The sequence below is a fragment of the Lutra lutra genome, chromosome 15 (assembly GCF_902655055.1).
Source record: "Lutra lutra chromosome 15, mLutLut1.2, whole genome shotgun sequence".
NCBI classification, from domain to species: domain Eukaryota; kingdom Metazoa; phylum Chordata; class Mammalia; order Carnivora; family Mustelidae; genus Lutra; species Lutra lutra.
Window position 1 is genome coordinate 6,091,232 of NC_062292.1, and position 18,984 is coordinate 6,110,215.

At 37.7% G+C, this 18,984-nt stretch overlaps 1 protein-coding gene across 1 annotated transcript in view; it reads left to right on the forward strand.

Moving 5' to 3' along the window:
• The window catches only part of FMN2 (formin 2), a 359,646-nt gene that overhangs the window by 182,376 nt on the left and 158,286 nt on the right, over nt 1–18,984 (forward strand). The window contains exon 9 of the mRNA XM_047705078.1: nt 6,515–6,576. Within this exon, the coding sequence (XP_047561034.1) occupies nt 6,515–6,576 (62 nt within the window). The remainder of the gene's footprint in view (nt 1–6,514; nt 6,577–18,984) is intronic.

The following is an 18,984-nucleotide window of genomic DNA, read 5'->3' on the forward strand; positions in this document are numbered from 1 at the left end:
TGATAGGCTGTGCCCGGAGTCACATTTCCTGACGAGTGCATTTCTTCTTTCTGGTAAATCATGATGCCACGCCATTTTTTCTGTGCCTTTAGAACCTGATAGAAAAACAGAAACCTCGATAAAATTAGTACATGGTAGAGGATAATAGAGAACCACAAGTTAAGACTGAGCAACAAAGAGCCAGACTTAGCTGCCTGGTGTGGTGGGCAGCCTCTCAGATGGCCTCCACGGATCTGGTATGAATGCTCTGGTGTGTGGACTGGACCTGGAGACTCATGATTAATTGTTGGAGATGATGGGATGTCACTGCTAAGATCAGCTCAGGAAGAGAGGGTGGCCTTACTTGCATGCCCATTGGGGCTCCTCTGAAGGAAGCCTGCTGTCTACTGTGAGCTTCCCTGTGGAGAGACATTTCTGTCAAGAAACTGAGGCTCAGGTACAGCCAACAGCCAGTGAGGAGCTGAAGCCTTCAGTCTGAGGAACCCAGTCCTGCCAGCAACCATGTGAGGTTGGGAATGGATCCCCTGGCAGAGCCTTCATAGAAGAAGGTCTCAGCCTTGGCCAACTCCATGATTAAAGTCTTAAGAGAGAACTTGGGGAAAGGCACCGAGCTAAGCTGCACCTGGATTTCGGACCTGTGGGTAATGTTTGTTGATAATATGATAATTTATTTTAAGCCCTAAGCTTTAGTGTAATTTGCCATGCAGAAATGGATAACTAATATTCTTGGTAATAAACACCATGAGGTTTTCTACTTTTGGGGGGTCTCTACCCTCACTTTAGCAGGTCATGTGAGAAGGAGGGATTAAGGCAAGAAACCACGGGGACTGAAGTAAGTGTTCAGGGCTGATGGAGGGAAGGAGCCATCAAAAGCCACCTCAGGGCTGTTCCCCCTGGGGAGACCCAGATTAAACAAAACAAAACAAGAGTGGAGTAAGTGAAGCACTAACAGTGTTCTGTGGCTTAAAATAGTGCATTCGGTAAGAGTAATTATATCATACTGAATGACACCAGTAACGTGAACTACGTCATCTGGCTACTGAAAATATATGAAACATTTCTGAATTTGGCTAACAGTATTTTGTGAACTTTTTGTTTTTCATGAGTTTCCTTTAACACAACCTCTTAAAATATGGTACTTTCCCTTTTATGCCCTTTTTTTGATCAGAAGTGCAGAGACTGGATTCTTGTTATGCAGGAATTCAGACAGACGCGTTACACTCTAGTCTATGCGTGATTTAGCATCGTGGTGAGTTAGAATCAGCACCGTGTCCCACATTGCTGGTGTTGAAGAAGGCAGTGTTAGTAGCAAAGAGGGAGTGTCCAGGGAATGTGATACAGGCCTGTAACTCTCACCTGTTTGTGTACTTGTGTGTACAATGTCATGTGTGGAGCATACGATCATTTCACATCTCGGATCTAGAATTCTCTTTATGTAAAGCAATATATTAAAATCAAAAGGAAATGCATTTGTTTTCTGTTAGCAGAGTTCATTTGGATACATTTTTCGTATCTTAGGTTACACTGATTATTTGCGTTCTAAAATAGGCTCTTTTGCTCTTCATTCTGTAACATCGTGGTTTAACGAGAAATGCGTTGGGAATCAGCAAGTGTGTGCCAGCGGAGTTCATGAATTAAAGAACTATTTATGGTCTTAACTTCTGATTATTGAAAGCAAATGTTTAATCCTGAACCTAATTTTAATCTAACACATTGCCAGCCCTGTCTCCAGTTTCTAACCAGTATGTTCACAGATAATACATGTTTTGAAATTAATTACACAAATTATTCCAAGGCTTCTTGAATTATCCTTCTTACTCTAAAGTTGCTTATTTTCTCCACATGATGAACATATGCTACAGACAAAAGTCATCATCCCACTTGATAAAAGTCTCAGAGAAGCTTAGATCAACCGAACACAGCCTGTTGGTAGAAAAACCAGATAGGGTACCATGTTCTTCTACTTAATTATCACATCCTTGGCATTTTATAAAAGTTTAAGCTTAAAAATAAAACAAAAATGCTATCCATTTTGGTCTGGAGTGATTATTAACACACGGTCCTTTATAGGTTGTTTAAAGAGTGGTAAAAACCTCCATATGTTCTAATCCTGAAAAGTCTGTGTACTTTATAAATTAATGATCTCTTAACATGCAAAAGAGAATTTCCACTCAACATCTCCTTAGTCCTTACACTCTTCTACATAAAAACAGAACAGGTGCTTCTTGGCTAAATTCAAAGTAACAAATTCATATATATCTTATGGGGAAACCATGAAAACTGCTTGGTAGACCTGCAGGGGAGTGTCTGGGTAGGAAGTGTGATGAGTCCCAGACAATGATGGCCGCTCCCAAAATTCTTACAGCAGAGAGGAAGAAATGAGTGTGAAGTAGTTGGTCTCTTATCTGAAGTATAATCCCATTAGCACCTAGTTGAATGTTAGAAAAAAAAAAGTAATCTGAAAGATTTATCACTGAGTATCCTTCCACATTTGGGATTTATTTGTGTTCTGAAATCTGCATCTTACGCCTCACGGTTTAAACGCCAAGTGAAGGAGACAGAGTATGATGAACCATACCCAGTAGCGGTAAGCCAGGCTGCCATTCAATTGTGATAGTTCATCGTTTAGGTGAGAGCACAGCCCTTAGTAGATACAGGTGGAATTTTTCTGTTTGGTTTATGAGGGCACAAAACACAAATTGGACAAAAAAAAAAAAAAGAAACTTTAACCTCACGTTAGATAATAAAGCGTCTTAGAGCCAGAAGGGTTGAACTGTTGTGAAAACTTGAAGAGGGAAATATCATTAACCAACCACATGCTAGATCCTTTTACTTGCTCCTGCCTTTGGTCCCCACAAAACCCAAAATCTTGCCAGTATTTTCTTTGATTTCCTTTTCCCCTCTCCTCATCCCCCTAAAGAAACTAGAACTTGTCAAGTAACTTACTTGAAGTGATGCAGCTGCGAAGAAAAATGGAAACCCAGTTAAGTTCGATTCCATGTTCTGTGTTCCTTCTCCATCAGTAAACCATCCCATAAAAATAATATTGCCTTATGCCCACAATAGCCAAACTATGGGAAGAACCTAGATGTCCATCAACAGATGAATGGATAAAGAAGATGTGGTATATATACACAATTGAATACTATGCAGCCATCAAAAGAAATGAAATCTTGCCATTTGCGATGACATGGATGGAACTAGAGGGTATCATGCTTAGCGAAATAAGTCTATCGGAGAAAGACAACTATCCTATGATCTCCCTGATATGAGCAAGTGGATATGCAACGTGGGGGGTTGGGGGGTAGGAAAAGAATAATGAAACAAGATGGGATCAGGAGGGAGACAAACCATAAGAGACTCTTAATCTCACAAAACAAACTGAGGGTTGCTGGGGGGGTGGTCGGGAGAGGGTGGTGGGGTTCTGGACATTGGGGAGGGTATGTGCTATGGTGAGTGCTGTGAAGTGTGTAAACCTGGTGATTCACAGACCTGTACCCCTGGGGCTAATAATACATTATATGTTTACAAATAAATTAAAATATTAATAAAAAAATAAAAAAAATAGTATTGCCTTTTGGGGGAAAAGAGAATTTATCACCTTGAAATAATCTCTAAAAAAGGTATTTTCCTTTTGGTCACCTGGGTGGCTCAGTCGTTAAGCGTTTGCCTTTGGCTCAGGTCATGATCCCAGGGTCCTGGGATGGAGCCCCCTATCAGGCTACTCGCTCAATGGGAAGCCTGCTTCTCCCTCTCCCACTGTGTCTTTCTCTGCCAAATAAATAAAATCATAAAAACAAAACATTTTCCTTTCAAGGAAGGCTGAAACTTGGCACATGTACTCAAGGAATTTTTGAGGTGCTTTTTCCTTGAATTTTTTGCCACCTTAAAAAAATGTGTTTCTATTTCTATTTCTGTGAATTCCTTAGCATGGCCGTACCTAGACATCGGATTGGAGCAGTCTCTGTACGTTCAGTCGTCCTCAGGCTTTCAAGGCTGAGTCATTAAGAACATCCACATCTAATTAGTTCCCATTTCAAGTCCGTGTTTTTTGAGTAATGGTTAACTAGGTGGTAAGCTTGTAGAGTCCCTGAATGATAAGGCACTTGACATATTATTGCGTATCTGAGTGAATGCATTGTTTTATTTCCTTGATTTTAGAATTGTATCAGTTGAAATATGTAGATTTTAAGGGAGGGAGCACTAGAAGATACCACTAAATATTTAGTAAGATAGGAATTTTAGTCTAAGGCTCTATCTCTGAAGTGCTAAAACGTGATTTTCAAATTGAGTGCATACAGCACCTCTGTAACTTTCACCGTTCCCGGATGACTTCTTTGGCCTTTATTTCCCATCTAGAACGTCTCTCATTCCATCCATTCACCCGCCAGTATCTAGTCTTCTCTAATTTTCAGCTACTCAAGCATGACTATATTGTTCTCTTGAAACTGCGATTCCCATCAAATCATGTTAGTGTAAAGCCAAGTGAGAGAAAATTGTGTGGAAAAATAGTAACCGTATTTCTTTCCAAGGAGATTTCCGTGTGGATGACTAAAAAGTGAGGTTTCATGGATTAGGAACTTTTGAGGTCTTGCTTAGGACTGTATACCTACGATTAGGACCACGTGGCATTTATTAAGATGTTCTTTAGTTTCTGACATTGTGCGAGATAAACAGATGAGAAACTGCAGTATACGCACGAAGTTGCGGGTGGGGAACACTTGTAGGAATAACGTGTTTTAAAAACGGCAGATAATGTCAGAGGACAATTGTATCTTTTATTAAGAGTTTTGACTTGAGGATGAATGATTTTTTTGTGTCTCTACCTTGTTCCGAGAATGAAATCTTAACACTAAGTTGACGACTTGCATTTCTTTCTTTGTTTTCCCATCAATCTTTTGCTGTATCGCTGGAGGAATGTAGAAATACTGGATTATTATCTAGTGAATTTTCCAAAGTCAGAGATCTTTGGGCTTACTGCAAGATTTTCTTTAAGGCCTAGACAATGTACAAGTCCAAAGGGGTAATTCCACACATGAATTTGCTATCTTTATTTGGGTTTTATGCATTTTGTTACATTATAGGCATTTTACCTCCAGTGAAAATCCATTTATTAATCCCTTTTAATTAATTTCTGAAATATAGTCAGAAGTTAGTTGGGTTGGTTTTTCTGCTTGGAGTCATTAAACAGATGGTGATATGATTGCCTTATGTGGTCAAGGAGTGAAAACATTTGAATGAAAATCTTCATCAAATTCTTATTGATATTTGAGACGTAACTTGTTGGAAATGGGGGGAGTAGAATATTATTAGGGTGGAAGTATCATATTCTACTTACTGTGATATTTGTTGGTGAACCTGGGCTCTGTTCCCAGCTCCAAACAGAAATGCTACATTATGTTGTTTAGATGTCTCATCCGTCATACGCTTCAATTTCCCATTGTCCTTTTTAATTCCTTCTTGGTATTTTGCCAGAGTCAACTAGACTATGTCTCATGTACTTTAGGCTTTGAGAGAAAAGACAGTGTGAAATGCCTCAATTATCAAAATAAACCTAACCAATTTGTGATTATCTACTTCGTGATTTTTCTCCCAGAAATCTTTGATCCTATAGGACTTTCATTGGCTAGTTGACACAAATCTGAACAGGGCAAATTCACATCATTTCCGGCTAATATAGATGTAGGTAATGCAGAATGTTTTTGATTAATTTGTGCCCAAACTGAATTACAAAACATACTTCAAAATCCAACATGCTTCTCAGGCTAAAAGTGCATTTAAGAACATATACCCAGTTTTTGAATATTCATCCCATTTTTTCCGTACATAAGCATGGGCAGTTTGTACGGGAGGAATGGATTTGGGGCGCCTGCGCGGCTCAGTCAGTCGAGCGTCTAACTTGATCTTGGCTTATTTCACAGTCGTGAGTTTGAGCTTCATGTTGGTTCCACGCTGAGTGTGAAGCCTACTTAAAAAGTGGATTTTTAAGGGTGCCTCTGTGTTACTCTCAATACCATTGTCAATGCATTGTCCTTTGATCATAACCATGTAAAGAATTATAACAGAAAATGCATCTTTCATTTTTATATTAAGTCCTTCGTTTAGTGATTAAATGTAACCTTTGTCCTAAGTCTAAGAATGGGCAGATATAAGTATTTATCTCAAAAAATGAGATGTAGGAGTAACGGGAATGATTAGCCCCTTTTTCTAGTGTTCAGCAAATTTTTCAAATTCATGCAGTTGGACCTTGAAAGATAGATAGACTCAGAGTTTATCTTTGACCTTTGACTGGGTCATATTCATGGGATTTTGTATTTGAGGGACAAATGAAAGCTTTACACTTTACCCCTGCTGAAATTCCTCGGACACAGTCTTGGTAGTAGAGTTCAGTGAGTGTGTTGAAGGTAGAACACTATTCTGGAGATGATCACTGTTGTTCAAGATGGTCAGACACCTTTTTACAGCTGGCTTAAACGGCAATTTATATATTTTCTTTTGTATTTTTTTTCCACAGCTGTTGTGAACTTGGACAATTCTGTGGTTGATCTGGAGACCCTTCAAGCTCTCTATGAGAATGTGAGTAATAGAAGGAAATTTATGTGTGAGTATATAATACATATGCAATACTTGCCAGTATGTACATCTAGACTCATTGCCTTAATGTCCTTTAAGAAGAATTGATCTAGGTACACTGAATTTACTTAAGTATAAGTTAGGTAAAATACTTTCTAGGAAACCTACTGAACAAATGTGTAGTCTCATAATTTCAAAGATGGTGGTTCAGAGCACGCTGTGTGTGAGGTCATTCATAATCCCTCTTTTGACGTATAATAGTCAATACTTAGGTAGAGGTTAATTTGAGCTGAGCACTGTTTAACTAACAGTGTGATCAGTGTTATTAGTTTAACTCTGATTAACTAACTCAGTTAATCTCCCCCGAAAACTCTAGATAGGTTCAATTATTATCTCCATTTTACATATGAGGAAGTTGAGGCATAGTAAGGTCAGGGGACTCCTTCAAAAATCACACCGCGAATGTGGTTGGCTGGGGTTTAATTCACTCTGGCTCCGTTTCTCTAAACTGAATAGCACTAATTCACATGGTAAGAACGTGATTACCTTATCAGGGCCTTTATAGTGCTTCTGATTATATTTAGGAGAAAGTCTCACTGTGGCCCTGTTTTGTAGCTGGTGTCTTTGAACTCTTGCGCTCGCGCTCTCTTTTTTTTTTTTTTCCATTTTGTTTCTACTCTTGCCTGTGCTGTACCTGGTATTTAAGCCTCTGTTTGTTTAAGGGGCATGGCCTTGGTCCTTGACTTTTCAGCCCCAAGTCAAGGAACTTTCCGGCTCTGGAAAACACATAGTCAATAGGATACAGACTTCCTTCCCTGACTACTCCCTTGGGAACAATGTATTCTTGTATACTTGTCACTCTTGAACTTGGTACTTTTAAAATACATGTATATGGGGTCTCCCCTATGAAGTTTAGACCTTTGTAGGAGAAGATCTTTCTTGTGGTGACTCACATAGAATCTGTTGATCACGTGCCTGGTCAGCCTGGTGAACACAGGGGTTCAGTTAGACAGACTCATTAATGGAGACTGAGAGGGAGGTTTGATGGTTGATTATGTAGTTGTCAGTACATGATGGAAAACTGGAAAAAATAAATATGTATTTAATATATTAGTATATTAGTGTCCCAGTGAAGTAGGTGTTTAAAATATATCCATTTAGAGGTACAGAGAGTTTTCATTTCTCTTGAATCTTTGATATCAACTCTCCCCCAACCAGGAGAGCCCTATGGAAGAAATGAGGAAATACCAGGGAAAGTAATTTCTTCAACATATCATAATGATATCTGGTGTTGGTATATGGGTAACTGTTTTTCTTACATGTACATATATACAAGTGCTTATGTATATACAAAATTTATATGTGTGTGTATACATGTGTTTTGTATATTGTATGAAGACATGAATATCTTAACCTGGTATATCCATGTGTAGAAATATATACAGAAAAAAATACAGAAATGGGAGACAGGTGTATTTTTGAGGGAAGTTTAATTTGTGGTGATTTAGAGTATTTTATTTGGCAGTTTTTATCCTTTTAGAACAAATTAATTTCATTACAAATTTCTAGCTCTGAATAAACTAGATAGCTACCCAGAATTTGTGTCTAATTTCTTTTTTTTTAAGATTTTATTTATTTATTTGACAGAGAGATCACAAGTAGGCAGAGAGGCAGGCAGAGAGAGAGAGAGGGAAGCAGGCTCCCTTCTGAGCAGAGAGTCCGATGTGGGGCTCGATCCCAAGACCCTGAGATCATGACCTGAGCTGAAGGCAGAGGCTTAACCCACTGAGCCACCCAGGCACCCCTGTGTCTAATTTCTTACCATCATTCTTGTGAAAGTTGAATGAGAATTAGCTGGAACTGGTTAAATTTGTGGTTTTCTTAATGACCCACAATTCTCAAAATATGGACATTTTAAACCCTCATTACCGTTTTCCAAGCGTCAGCCATATTCTTTCCATTTAACAGGTTACAAAAGGGCAACAAAAGTTGTGCGCCACGTAAATTACAGTAAAACTGAACCTCTTCCTCAAGGGTCTCAGGGTTCTGCCAAGTAAAGCAGAATAAATACCTGTGTGTTTACAAGCAAACAAGAATTAATGGAGATTACTTTTTAGTTGTAAAACTCAGAATGATACTACTTTACTCACAATCATCATCTTAAAATTTGTTTTGGCTTTTGAGACAATCTCAAAGATGCCATAAAGTTGCAAGTTGCAGGTGTGGTACAAAGAACTTTTTTTTTTTTCATCCTTTGCAAATACATTACCAACATTAGGCCCCATTATCCCTGAATACTTTGGTGCATATTACCTACAAATAAGCATACCTTTAACCACAATGCAACCATCAACATTAGGGAATTGGCCTTGATAATATTAATATCATCTAATCCTGAGATCCCAGTCAAGTGTTGCCAGTTGTTGCAATAATGTCCTTTATATTTAGGACATCTTTGAAATCTTGTCATGCTTCCTGCTGTCCTTTCCTTGGACACTTGCCTCTTCTGTGCTTTATATAGCATTATGTATGCGTACGTCTTATCTTTCAACTGAACAATCAACTCCTTATTAGTAGGATTTTTATATTCCATGTTTAGCATACTGGTTTGTATATAATATTCATAATAATTACTAATTAAAGAGTGAGCTGTTTTTGTTCTTGGTATGATTTTATAATTGAGGGAGGTGAAAATTGTTTATATCACCATATTTGATGTTGTATTTTTTGAAAAGATCAATGTAAATGTGGTGATTTCAGAAATATTCCTTCAAAGATTCAGAATTATTGTGTAAATAGTTAACCATTATTAATCCAGAAATATTTCATTAGATTATGTGTGATTTTTCAAATAATGGTTTGAATTAAAATAGTAATGTTCGGTCATAGGGCAAACAGCATGTTTGTTTCCTTTGCATTGATGATGTAATTTTGGAGATTACTACCTCAAGAGCCCCTTGTTGCTGGAGAAATCTTGCCTTTTCGTAGGTTATTTTGAGTCTTCTGAGTGTCTGTCCAGTGGGCTGACAAGAAGCTTGGGCTTTCTCTTCTCAGTTGATATTAAACAATACGTACTTCAGTGAACCCAAGACGAACCCAAGACCATAGAGCCAGTTACAGTTTATTTTTTAATGCACAGTGCAGATAATTTTTTGTATGATTTTTAGTTGCTGATTGCCTGTATGTTTACACGTGACTGATAAAAATAAGGCAGCGTGCTGTATGAATGCCGGTCTCTGGTATACCTTGGTGGGAGTCCTTCCTACTTCCTACAGATTCCTCCCAAACTTTTCAACAGTATCATAGCTAGATTCAAATGTGCCAGTCTCATTCAGCATGACATGATATAAACATGCTTTTAATACTCTGTCCCTCCTCTTCTACTCCAAATCACACAAGGGCTTACCCGAAGTTGTAGTTCTAACTACATGAAACCAGTGAGTGTACTGTTCCCTAGGGGACTGGGATTCTACCTATTTTCATCTACAGAAAGGGGCAGCCCCCCAACCCATCCAGCTTTAATAGAAGTTTTATATCTTCTTGATGATATTTCATGCTGTGGAATGAATGGATGGATGGACGGGCGGACGGACGGACTCTTTGTAACAGAAGCTCAGCACAGTAAAATATTCAGGCTACTTATCACTCCAGCTCCCTTCCCTTGTTCACTCCCAGCTTCCTAACTGAAACATGGAGATCAAGTCATCTGATTAATATGAACCAACTTTTCTTCCTTTGTCACTACCACCTTCTCTACCTAAAAAAATTCTTGGAGCGCCTGGGTGGCTCAGTGGGTTAAAGCCTCTGCCTTTGGCTCAGGTCGTGATCTCGTGGTCCTGGGATCGAGTCCCACATCGGGCTCTCTGCTCAGCAGGGAGCCTGCTTCCCCCTCTCTCTCTGCCTGGCACTCTGTCTACTTGTGATCTCTCTCTGTCAAATGAATAAATAAAATCTTTAAAAAATAAAAAAATAAAAAAAATTCTAGGACTACCTTTGTGTCTTCTCCTGTTCCAATGGGGGAGCTGTTCTCATTCTGTACTTGTTTCTGTCCCTAGCTCTCTTTTTTCAGAGCAGCTCAGAGGTCCCTCAAATCTATCAATCAATCATCTACCTATCTATTTAAGATTTTATTATTTATTTGACAGAGAGAAAGACAGTGAAAGCAGGAACACAAGCAGGGGGAGTGGGAGAGGGAAAGCAGGCTTCTGCCCAAGCAGGGAGCCCGATGTGGGGCTTGATCCCAGGACTCTGGGATCATGACCTGAGCCAAAGGCAGACGCTTAATGACTGAGCCACCCAGGTGCCCCAGATGTCCCTCAAATTAAAAAAAAAAAAAAAAAAAAAGAGAGCGAGAGATAGAGAAGGAAAGATAAAGAAGTGCAACCACAGATGGGCTCTGAAAACACGTCATCAACAGGGAAAGCATCTCTGAGGAAGGGACATTTGGAGTGAAAGTGGAAGTCACTCACCCAAGAAGGAAATGAAATTGTTCTAAGCAGAGAGAACAGTGTATGCAAAGATTTGGAAGCAGAAAAGAGGAGTTAGCCCACTGGCAAGAAGAAAGTCTGTGTGCGTAAATAGATCTGGAAGGAATGGGTGGGAGGAGAGATGTGGCGGTAGGCAGTGGCTAGGTTTAGCTAGGGGTTTTAGGATATTTTAAGAGAATTGTGGAATTTAAAATTTTCCCCTTTAATTCTGTCAATTTTTGCATCCTGTATTTGGACACTTTCTAATTAGACCTGTACACATTTAGATGTATCTTTCTGTATTAATCAGTATGAAATTCTTCCCTCTGCTAATGCTTAGTCTTAAAGTTTATTTTAAGTGATACTTAGATGGCCATTCTGCCATTCTGATACTTCCTGTTTACATGGGTTTTCTTGTTTTGTGTACTTCCAACTTACCTGTGTCTTGATGTTGGAATTACTTAGGTTAGAATGTCTTATAGGTAGTACATATTTTGGTCTTGTTTTTTTTATCCACTCTGATACAGTCTTTTCCTTATTGGAACATTTAAATTGTTAACATTTAATATAATAATAGTTATGGTTGGATTTAAGTCTATAATTTTTTGTTTGTCCCTCAACTGTTGTCCTCTGTCCTGTGTGTGTGTGTGTTTATTTTTAACTTCTTGCTCTCGGAATTACAAAATACATCCCTAAACTTTGACATCCTACTTACCTGGAGTAATATTATAAAACGTAGAAACCTCGATGATATCATGTAAGGCTTTTTATTGTCTCTCCTTTATTGTCATATGAATAACACTTACGAGGTATGTACAACTCCATGAGACACTGGTGTAATTTTTGCTTTAAATGGTAATATACATTTAAGGGACTTAAATGTAATCTTTCATATTTACTCTCATTTTCTACATTTCTGAAACTCTCCCTTTGTTCTTTTTTTCTTCTTGGTGGGAAGAACATTTAACATGAATCCTAACAGATTTTAACAGATTGTTAGGTGTACAATATACGATTGTTTTCTATGGAAACAATGTTGCACAGCACAATTCTAGAATTTTTTTTTGTTTTGCATAAATGAAATTTTATGTATGTTGATTGGGAACTACCCATTTTCCACTGCCCTCAGCCCCTGGCAACCACCGTTCTATTATTTTCTTCTTTGATACCTCATGTAATTGGTGTCCTACAGTATTTGATCTTCAATGTCAACCTTACTTAACTTAGTGTAACACCATCAAGGTCCATCCATGTTGTCACATATTGTGTGATTTCCTTCATTGTTAAAGGCTAAATATTTTCCACTGTGTGTATATATATAATATACACACATACATACATATATATATTTATATTTATGTATTTACATATTCTATTTTTAAAAAATCTATTCTTCCATTAGTGGATGTTTAAGTTCTTTTCATATCTTGGCTATGTGAATAGTACTACCATGAACACAGGAGTGCACCAACCCTTTTGAGAACCTAATTTCAATTCTTTTTGATTCCTGGATTATATGGTAGTTCTCTTTTTAAGTTTCTGAGGGACTACCATACCGCTTTCCATAGCAGCCATACAATTTTGCATTCCAGCTGACAGCATACAATAGTCCCAGTTTCTCTACACCCTCCTCAACACATACTGTCCTTGTGTTTTGTTTTTTGTTTTGTTTTTGTTTTGTTTTGGTAATAGCCATCCTAACAGGTGTGAGATAATACCTCATTGTGGTTTTGATTTGCATTATCTTGATGACCGGTGATATTGTACATCTTTCATATACCTCTTGGCTATTTGTATGTCTAATTGGGAAAAATGTCTATTCAAGTCTTTAGCCTTTTTTTTTTTTTTTTTTTTTTTTTAGTGCACTCTAGAGAGTGAGAGTGCAAGCAGGGGGAGAGGGAGAGAGAGAATCTTTTTTTTTTTTTTCAAAGATTTTATTTATTTATTTGACAGAGAGATCACAAGCAGGCAGAGAGGCAGGCAGAGAGAGAGGAGGAAGCAGGCTCCCTGCTGAGCAGAAAGCCCGATGCGGGGCTCGATCCCAGGACCCTGGGATCATGACCTGAGCCGAAGGCAGCGGCTTAACCCACTGAGCCACCCAGGCGCCCCAGAGAGAGAGAATCTTAAGCAGAGATCATGACCTGAGCCAAAATTAAGAGTCAGACGCTTTACTGACTGAGCCACCTGGATGCCCCAGCCTATTTTTTTTGTTGTTATTTTTTTTCAATGTTCCAAAATTCATTGTTTATGCACCACACCCAGTGGTCCATGCAATACATGCCCTCCATAACACCTAGCACCAGGCTCACCCAACCCCCCACCCCACCCCTCCAAAACCCTCAGTTTGTTTCTCAGAGTCCACAGTCTCTCGTGGTTTGTCTCCCCTTCTTATTTCCCCCATCTCACTTCTCTCCATCTCCCAATGTCGTCCATGTTATTCCTTACGCTCCACAAGTAAGTGAAACCATATGATAATTGACTCTCTCTGCTTAAATTATTTCACTCAGCATAATCTCTTACAGTCCTGTCCATGTCAATAACAAAAGTTGGGTATTCATCCTTTCTGGTGGAGGCATAATATTCCATTGTATAAATGGACCACATCTTCTTTATCCATTTGTCCGTTGAAGGGCATCTTGGTTTTTTCCACAGTTTGGCGATCGTGACCATTGCTGCTATGAACATTGGGGTACAGATGGCCCTTCTTTTCACTACATCTGCATCTTTGGGGTAAATACCCAGGAGTGCAATTGCAGGGTCATAGGGAAGCTCTATTTTTAATTTCTTGAGGAATCTCCACACTATTTTCCAAAGAGGCTACACCAACTTGCATTCCCACCAACAGTGTAAGAGGGTTCCCCTTTCTTCACATCCTCTCCAACACTTGTTTTCTGTCTTGTTAATTTTGGCCATTCTAACTGCTATAAGGTGGTATCTCAATGTGGTTTTGATTTGAATCTCTCTGATGGCTAATGATGATGAACACTTTTTCATGTGTCTGTTACTCATTTGTATGTCTTCTTTGGAGAACTGTCTGTTCATGTCTTCTGCCCATTTTTTGATGTGATTTTATCTGTTTTATGTGTGTTGAATTTGAGGAGTTCTTTATAGATCTTGGATATCAGCCCTTTGTCTGTAGTGTCATTTGTGAATATCTTCTCCCATTCTGTGGGTTGTCTCTCTGTTTTGTTGACTGTTTCCTTCACTGTGCAGCAGCTTTTGATCTTGATGAAGTCCCAGCCTATATTTTAATCGTGTTATTAGGGTTTTTTTTTTTTTTTTGCTATTGAATTATTGGCATTCCTTATATATTTAGAAAATTAATCCTATATCAGTTATGTGGTTTGCAAATATTATAGTCCCACTTGTTTTCTTTTTGCTTTTGTTGGCTGTGCTTTTGGTTCATATCCTCCATGTCCGTGCCAAGACCAATGTCATGGATATTTTCCCTATGGGTTCTAAGAGTATGATAGTTTCCTGTCTTACATTTAAGTCTCTAAGTTTGTTTTGAGTTGATTTTTGTGTGTGGTGTAAGAGTCCGGTTTCGTTATTTTGCATGTTGATATCCCATTTTCCAACACCATTTGCTGAAGATGCTGTCTTTCTCTATTATGTATTTTTGGCATCCTGGTTGAAGATCTGTTGACTGTACATTTATGGATTTATTTATGTGCTCTGTATTCCGTTCATTGCTCTCTCTATGTTTTTATGCCAGTATCATACTGTTTTGATTACTATAGCTTTGTAATATAATTTGAAATTAGTAAGTGTGATACCTCTAGTTTGGCTCTTTTTCAAGAGTGCTTTACCTAATTGGGCACTTTTATTGCTCCAAATGAATTTTAAGTATGTTTATCCTATTTTTGTTTAAAAAAAAAGGTAGCTGGGATTTTGCATTGAATCTGTAGATGGCTTTGGGAAGTATTAACATCTCAGCAATAGTTAGTCTTCCAATCTGTGAACATAGAATGTCTGTTTGTGTCATCCATAACTTCTTTCATCAGTGCTTTGTAGTTTTCAGTGTACAGATCTTTCACTACCTTCATTAAGTTTATGCCTAAATATTGAATTCTTTTTGATGTTATTATAGATAGGATTGTTTTCTTAATTTGCTTTTCAGATAGTTCATCATTAGTGTAGAGAAACACAACTGGTGATTTTGCATATTGATTTTGTGTCCTTTGAATGTTTGGTAGATAGGGCATCTGGGTGGCTCATTCAGTTAAGCATCCAACTCTTGTTTTCGGCTTAGATCATGATCTCAGGGTGAGATTGAGTCCCACACTGGGTTCCACGCTCAGCAGAGAGTTTGCTTGAGATTCTCTCTCTCTCTAAAAATAAATCAATCTTTATAAATAAATAAATAAATAAATAAATAAATAAATGTATGTATGTATGTATGTATGTTTGGTAGAATTTGCCAGTGAAGCTCTCTGGTCCTGGGTTTTGTTTTTGTTTTTTTTTAAGAATTTAAAAAGATTTTATTTATTTATTTGACAGAGAGAGAGATCACCAGTAGGCGGGGTGGGGGGGAAGCAGGCCCCCCACTGAGCAGAGACTCTGATGCGGGACTCGATCCCAGGACCCTGAGATCATGACCCCAGCCAAAGGCAGAAGCCTGACCCACTGAGCCCCCCAGGTGCCCCTGGTCCTGGGCTTTTATTTGTCAGGAGATTTTTGATTACTGATTCATTCTCCTTCGTTCTTACAGGTCTGTTCAGGCTTTCTTTTTCTTTTTGATTCAGCCTTAGTAGGTTGTATATTTCTAGGAACTAATTTGTTTTTTCCTAGGTTATCTATTTTGTTGGCTTACAATTTTTTGTAGTTGCCTCATGATACTTTTTACTTTTGTGGCATCATTTGTGGTGTCGTCTTTTTAACTTCTGGTTGTATTTATTTGAGTCTTGTCTCTTTTTCTTGGTTATTCTAGCTAAATTTTTATTAATTTGGTTTTTTTTTTTTTTTTTTGTAGTTTGGTTATCTTTTAAAAAGTCTCTTAGTTTCCCTGATTTTTTCCTATTGTTTCTGTATTCTCTATTTTATTTCTGCTCTAATTTTTATTATTTCTCTTTTTCTTCTATCTCCGGATGTAGTTTGTGCTTTTGTAATTTGTTCCTTGAGGTATAAAGTTAGGTGGTTTATTTCTTTTCTTTTTAAGAGTTTGAAATTTTTTTTTCTCCTCTTTGGGGCATTCTTTTATTATTATTATTATGTTCAGTTAGCTAACATACAGCACATCATTAGTTTTTGATGTAGTGTTCAACGATATATTAGTTGCAGATAACACTCAGTGCTCATCACAACACGTGCCTTCCTTAATACCCAACAACTGGCTGGCATGTCTCCCCACCCTCTACCCTCTGTAACCCTAGTTTGTCTCCTGGAGTCCAGAGTCTGTCATAGTTTGTCTCCCTTTGTGATTTCTTCCCATTCAATTTTTCCTCCCTTCCCCTGTGGTGCTCTGCACTATTCCTTATATTCCACATATGAGTGAAACCATACGAAAATTGCCTTTCTCTGCTTGACTTATTTCACTTAACAAGCAGGTATATCCACTCTGGAAAAGAGTATGGACATTCCTCAAAATGTTATATCTTCTTTTTTAATGTAGGTGTTTATTGTATAAATTTCCACCTCAGTACTGCTTCTGTTGCATTCCCAAAGTCTTGATGTGTTGTGTTTTCATTTTTATTTGTCTCAAGATATTTTCTAATTTCCCTTTCGGTTTCTTCTTTGAACCGTTGGTTGTTCAAATGAGTCTTGTTTAATTTGCACCTACTTGTGAGTTTTGTGGTTTTCTTTCTGCTATTGAGTTCTACTTTCATTCCATTGTGATCAGAAAAGATACTGGTATTGCATCAGTCTTCCTAAATTTCTAAAACTTGTTTTATGAACTCTAACATATGATCTGTCCTGGAGAATGTTCTGTGTGTGCTTGAGATGCGTGTGTATTCCATTGTTGATGGGTTAAAAGTTCTCTATGTGTTTGTTTGGTCCATTTGGTCTATTGCGTTAATCATGTCCAGTGTTTCTTTGTTGATTTTCTGATTGCTTATCTATTCACCATTAAAAGTGGGATATGTTGAAGTTCCCATCTATAAATTCTGTTGCTGTTTATTTCTCTCTTCAGATCTGTCAATGTTTGTTTTATATATTTAGGTGGTCAGATATTGGGTGCGTATATATTTATAATGTTATATCTTCCTAATTTGCCCTTTTATCCTTGTATAATGACCTTGTTTGTCTTTTTTTTATTTAAGATTTTATTTATTTATTTGACAGAGATCACAAGTAGGTAGAGAGGCAGGCAGGGAGAGGGGAAGGGAAGCAGGCTCCCTGCTGAGCAGAGAGCCCAGGACCCTGGGATCATGACCTGAGTCAAAGGCAGAGACCTTAACCCACTGAGCCACCCAGGTGCCCCTCTTATAATAGTTTTTGACTTAAAGTCTATTTTTTCTGATATAGGTATGACCTACTTTGCTGGTTACTATTTGCATCTTTTTCCATCCATTTAACTTTCAGCCTATGTGTCCCTAAATCTAAAGGTGAGTCTCTTGTAGATAACATAGAGTTGCATCTTGTTTTTTTAAACCAGTTAGCCACTCTGTTTGTGACTTTAATCCATTTACATTTGAAGTAATTACAGTATTTGTTACCATTTTGACAACTGTTTTCTGTTTGCCTTGTAGAACTTCTGTCTTTGCTCTTTGTCTTCCTTTGTGTTTTGTTATTTTTTTTTTCTGTTTCTTATTTGTATGCTATGATTCCTTTTTATTTTTTGTAACTTCTGTAGGTATTTTCTTTGTGGTTACATGGGGTTATGTAAAATATAATTATTATGGTTAATTTTATGCTGATAATATTTAATTTTACTTACATATAAAACTCTACACTTTTATTTCTTTGCCTCCTACATTTTATGTTAATGATTTCACAATTTACATATATTTCTCTTGTGTGTTTATTAGTTATTATACTTTTGGCTATAGTTTTAATACATTTGTCCCTCAACTTTTATACTGGGATTAAAAGTGATTTTTTTTTCACTACCATCCCTGTAATACAGATTATCTATGTGCTTGACTTTACTGGTGAGTTTTATACTTTCATATGTAATATGTTGTTTAGGGTCTTTTCATTTGATGTTGAAGAATTCTCCTTAGCATTTCTTTTAAACATATTCTTTTGTAAACATTTCTAGATCTTTTTTTTTTTAAGGTTTTATTTATTTATTTGCCACAGAGAGAGATCACAAGTATGGAGGGAAGCAGGCTCCCCTCTGAGCAGAGAGCCTGATGCAGAGCTCGATCCCAGGACCCTGAGATCATGACCTGAGCCAAAGGCAGAGGCTTTAACCCACTGAGCCACCCAGGCGCCCCATTTAGCATTTCTTGTAAGACATTTTTACTGGTGCTAAACTCCCCCAGTTTTTGTTTAGCTGGGGAAGTTTTTATCTCTCCTTTACTTTTGAAAGGAAGTTTTGTTGAGTACGGTATTCTTGACTGGCAAGCTTTTTCTTTCAGTGCTTTGTATATATCCTCACTCCCTCTTGGTTTAAAATGTGTCTGCTCAGAAATATGCTGACTGCCTTATGGGGATGTTCTTGTTTCTGCCAAGTCACTTTTTTCTCACTGCTTTCAAAATTCTCCTTGTCTTTGACTTTTGACATTTTGATTAAAATGTATCTTGGGATAAGCTCTTTTGTTTTGATCTTGTGGAAGATCCTTTGAGCCTCATGAAACTGTATATCTGTATCTTTTCTAAATTTTGGAAATTTTCAGCCATTATTTCTTTAAATAAGCTTTTTTCTTCTTTCTCTTTCTTGTCTAACTACTGGCACTCCCATAATATGTATATAGATCTGCTTATAGTGTCAGTGAGTCACTAAAATTGTCTTCACTCTTTCTCATTCTTTTTTTCCTTTTTGCTGCTTTATCTACTGGAT